General features: G+C 18.0%; 1 protein-coding gene across 1 annotated transcript in view; it reads left to right on the forward strand.

The window, feature by feature from the left end:
* Window positions 1-317: 317 nt before the first annotated feature.
* Window positions 318-5502, forward strand: part of PGSY75_0920400 (hypothetical protein) — a gene marked incomplete at both ends in the record, with an annotated part of 5343 nt that continues 158 nt past the window's right edge. Inside the window, one exon of the mRNA XM_018785610.1 lies at window positions 318-5502. This exon is cut by the window's right edge and continues 158 nt beyond it. Coding sequence (XP_018641951.1) covers window positions 318-5502 — 5185 coding nt within the window.

A 5502-nucleotide genomic window follows, 5' to 3' on the forward strand; every position in this document is an offset into this window, starting at 1 on the left:
ATTTTTTAAATTTTTCATTATAATTTTTTTTTAAATATCTTTTTTTTTTTTTTTTTTTTTTTTTTAATTTCCATATTTGTCGATTCACAAATTTTGTTTCCCCTTCATATATATATATATATATATATATCATTATATATGTTTATTTTTGTTTATATAATTAGCCCATGTGAAGCCAAAAAAAATAAAATAGAGAAAAAAAAAAAAAAAAAAAAAAAAAAAAAAAAAGCAAATAATATAATATAAGAAATAATAACAAATCATATTATATAAGAATAAAAAATTATTAGGTCCAGTAATTTGTCCTTCTAAAAATAATGGTTACATTGTCGACCCAAGATGAAGAAGATACGGACTATTTACGAAATACCATAGAAGAAGATGGATTGTTATTACTCGAATGTACGTTAAATATGTTTGATATAAATATGAGTAAAGATGTATTTTGTAAAATTATTGAGAATATACATATATCATTGAATAATTTACAACAATTAAATAAATATTATGAATTTCTTTTTCTATACACTGGATTAAATGACATATATGGAGACACAAATTATATATTTTTTAATTTATTAATGAAAATTATAGAAAAGATAAATGTAATTGATATTATATATTTTTGTATAAAACATGATTTCCATAAATCTATATTTGATGTGTTGTCATCGAATTATTATATTGATTTATGTTTATTTGAAATGAAAAATAATATATATGAATCATTATTTGAATTATTGAATATACTTATAGACAATATTGATATAATTAAAAATGATGATATATCTTTAGATTCACAAACGTTATATAATAAATTTGTAACATACGAGTTAAAATATATAAATAAAGATCAATTGAATCTTATCACTTTATATATATGTCAAAATAAAGATAATTATCTTAATATATTAAATACCTTACACATTTTTTGTTTAGATATAACAGATAATATTTATAAAAATATCTCCTCGCATAATAATGATAAATATTATTCAGCATATGATACTAATCAATTCATTTTTATTAAAAAATTCATATGGGACAAAATTAAAACATGCGAACAAGAAAAAAATAAAATTTTACTACATAACGAAAAATTCATGAACATTTTTCATGAACAATGTAATCATAAAAAAAAAAATAGTTTTTCACAAAATTTTGAAAATGTAAATACAAACAATTCATATCAATATTGGAATAAAAAAGAATATATTCAATATGATAATCTTTCTGATAATTCAACCATAACATGTTCGGATAAAAAACAAAATAATGAAATCACCTTAACAAGTCAGGTAAAAAATGTGGACAATTTTTTATTTTTATATAAATATGAAGAAATAATAGTATTAATGAAAAGAAAAAACGTTAAGAGCATTGAAGAAAATATGATGCATAATAAGAATGATAATATGGAAGTTAATAATAAGAACAATAATATGGAAGATAATAATAAGATCAATAATATGTATAGTAATATGAATGATAATATGTATAGTAATATGAATGATAATGTGTATAATAATATGAATGATAATATGTATAATAATATTAATGATAATATGTATAATAATAATAATAATATATATAGTAATACCAATTCTCAAATTACAAAAAAAAGTGTTGCAAAGAATTCACAAGAAATATGTGCCTATAAAATTAAATTTTTTTACATGAATATAAATTTATTAAAAACTGTTGTGTGTATTTTTTTGAAATCAGAGAAGGTTACACAATATATGGATGAACATGTTTGTAAAAAATTAATTTATTTTTTTAATGATACATTGAATGATATAATGGAATATTTTTATAAAGAAAAAAAGAATCAAAATAAAACAAAAGATGAAATTGATGATGTATATATATTTTTTTTTTTATTTGTAGACATATTTTATAATGATATATTAAAAACGTATAATAAATTAATATTATATTATAACAAGAATGTTGAAAAGGCTCCAAAAGAAACCATGTTGTTTTATAAAACGTTTAATAAAATTATCGATCATATATGTATATATATATATAATAATAAAATGTTTAAAGAAATATGTAATGAACATATTAGTAGAATTAACGAAGAAAATTGTGAAAAAAAAAAAAATAAATCATTTATGTTTTATACAGAACAAAAAGGACAATCATTGTTGAATTATTTTGAAAATGTAACATATTATTTGTTATTTTATTTATTCTATATAATATTAGAAGAAACAAATAAAATGAATAATGAAATATTCCTTTTTTTTGTATGTCAACTTATAAATAACCAAGAAGAAAAAGAAGAAAAAGAAGAAAAAGAAGAAAAAGAAGAAGTCAAGGAAGGAGAGAAGGAATTATATGAAAATTTAGTAAAAAATGAAAATAATGAAAATTTAGTAAATAATGAAAATAATGAAAATTTAGTAAATAATCAAAATAATGAAAATACTTTGGGTTGTTTAAAAAATAATATAAATAAATTTATATTAGAAAAAGTTGAAGTGGATCCTATATTTTTATTTACATATAAAGAAGAAATAAAAAATAAAAGTATAAATCGTGTTATAACCATATATATATTTCTTCAAAAAAAGATAAACAAATTTTTTTCATTTTTTAAATATATTTTTTCTTATATATATGATGATGTAGTTAAAATGAAACATGAAAAAAAAAAAAACAGGAATATAAATCAATTTTTAAATACGTTTATAATTATTTTGAAAAATATAAAATATATAATAATAGATATGTTTATTAAATATATGGATATGTTATTAATATATAAATATTATTTCAAAAAAGGACATAATAAAGATGAAAAAAATGTTCCATATTATGATGAATTCTTATTGTATATGAAATCGGTACAAAATATTTTGTTTACTATCCTGCCCTTTTCATCTAATGATATAATAACAAAAGTAAGCACATCTTACACAAACAAATGTAAGTTAGTCAAATATAATATGGGCAGAAACCATTTTGTATCCTTCAATATATCTTTGTATGGTTTAAGCAACAAAAAAAAAAACGATTCTGACAAATATTATTTGAACAGTGGTTGTACTAATAAATATGAAGACGTATTTTTTGATATAGGATATGATCTAAAAAATAATAGTGATAATAAAAAGAATAAAACAGTGAATAATATGTACGACATATACAATGGAAATAATCTAAACAAAATGAATAGATTGAATTATATAGATAGTATGAACCATGTTAATATTGATTCTAATGGTATTTTACAACATACGAAGGATATGAACACACCAAATATATTTTGTTTTCAAGAGAATATAGAAGATATAAATATAAAACTAGGTACATATGAACATTTTCTTAATGAAGAATATAATAAAAGTTTGAACAATAATATATCATGTGATAAGAATGATGATGAAAAAAATAATAAAATTTATTTTGAGAAACATATAATTCTTTTAAACGTCATGAGTATTATTTTATTAAATATAATGGAAGAATGTGTAAATAACAAATATAAATATGTTTTTTTTACAAATAGTTATGTCCATATAATAATGATGAGAATATTAAATATTATTCATAGTAGTAGTTACAATTATATGAATATATTTGATTATCATGTATATGATATAGATAATGTTATAAATATAAATGAAAAGAAAAATATTCTGGATATATTTTTTCAATTCCCTTATGAAATATTATGTCGTATAATAATTATACAATTAAAATTTTTTTCAAACAAAACATTAAATAATTATAATATATTTACTGTGTTAGTTGAATATATTTTTTATATTAGTTCAGAGGTTAATCCTTTTTTTTTCTATAAATCTAGATATATGTGGAACATATTATCTTTTTATATGAATAAAGAAAATGATATGGATAGTCTATCATCTTTAATAAATATTATATTTTATTTAATTTCTCAGAAGAGTATCAGAACAAATCATTATAATAATAATTATGAGAATGGAAATATAATTTGTAGTACTTCTAACGTTGATGATTCTAATATATTTAAGAATGAACATGATAATAAATATTTTGATAGTAAAATAAAAAGTAATAATAAACAATATTTATTATATTCCTTTTTAAGAAAACAATTTTTTTTGAATAAAAGCGGAAAAAATTATATATACTTCTTAGGCTTGTTTTTAAAAAATATAACATCTTCTGATTTAATACAAACAGTTATGAAGATTTTTATTTATAAATATCATATGAATTTACAGTATACCTTAAATATATTATTATTATATTTAAATGCATTTGAGAAGAAGGTTGAGAAGCATGAAAATAATGGATTGAAGAAAAATAAAAATGGAAAAGAAGACGATGTAAGTGTATATATAGATGTAGAGAATAACATTAAAAGAAATGTAGAAATAAAACAGTTTGATAATTATAATATTATGGGTCATCATGCATTTTATGAATCCGAATTAAACACAAATGATGATAATGATGATATAAAAAATGTAAATAGTAACTTATTATTACAAAATGGAAACAATCAAAACAAAAATAATATAAATGATATAAATTATAAAAATAATATTGATGAAAATAAAATTATATCTCTTTATATATATTTTGATATAATAAATATATTTCCTCCTAATTTTTTTGAGTGTATTAATGAAATAAATTTAATAAAAGATATACAGAATATATTTAATTTATTAATATATTTACATGAGGAATATATATTACTTGAGAAAAGAAATATGAAATATAAATATTCTAAAATTTTTAAAAAGATCAAAAAACAAAATATAAAAGATTATCCTTTGTATTATTATAATAGTGCTAAGATGTATTTTCCTTTAATTATATCATCATTAATATCTCATTCTTTTTTTTTTATTATGAACCAGTATTCGAATTTTATATTACCTAATTTTCATATAATAAATTTTTATGAAAAATTTTTTAGTAATAAATATTTATACACATTATGTGATAATAATGTGTATCTTAAAATATTGAATGAATCATTTATAATATGTATGAACATATTAAAGATAAAAAATGACCAACAGGAGGAACAGCAAGGTAATTATATTAATATGAAAGTTGACAAGGAAAATTTGACAAATGAGGATAAAATATATGAGTATAGAGATATATCAGATGATGATAAAACGTTAATAAGTCATATTAATAATAATAATAATAATAATAATAATTACAATTTTGATAAAACTTCAGAGTCTGTGAAACCCAAATGTGAGGAGAAGAAAGAAAGAAATATTTTATATAATGATATCAATAGAATAGATATCAATATAATATCATGTCTTTTTAAAGTTTATATAATATTTCTTAAAGATTATAGTTCTTTTTTTCTCTCTTCTATAATGATATTATTAAAAAATAATATAATTTTATTAAATGATATATATTTTATGGATATATATAAAACAATATATAATTATTTACAAAAGGATGAAAAAAAATATACCAACTTATTTAAATATTTAATTTCTTCAATATTTCAATATTTTTTTT

Source organism: Plasmodium gaboni, chromosome 9 (assembly GCF_001602025.1).
Source record: "Plasmodium gaboni strain SY75 chromosome 9, whole genome shotgun sequence".
NCBI classification, from domain to species: domain Eukaryota; phylum Apicomplexa; class Aconoidasida; order Haemosporida; family Plasmodiidae; genus Plasmodium; species Plasmodium gaboni.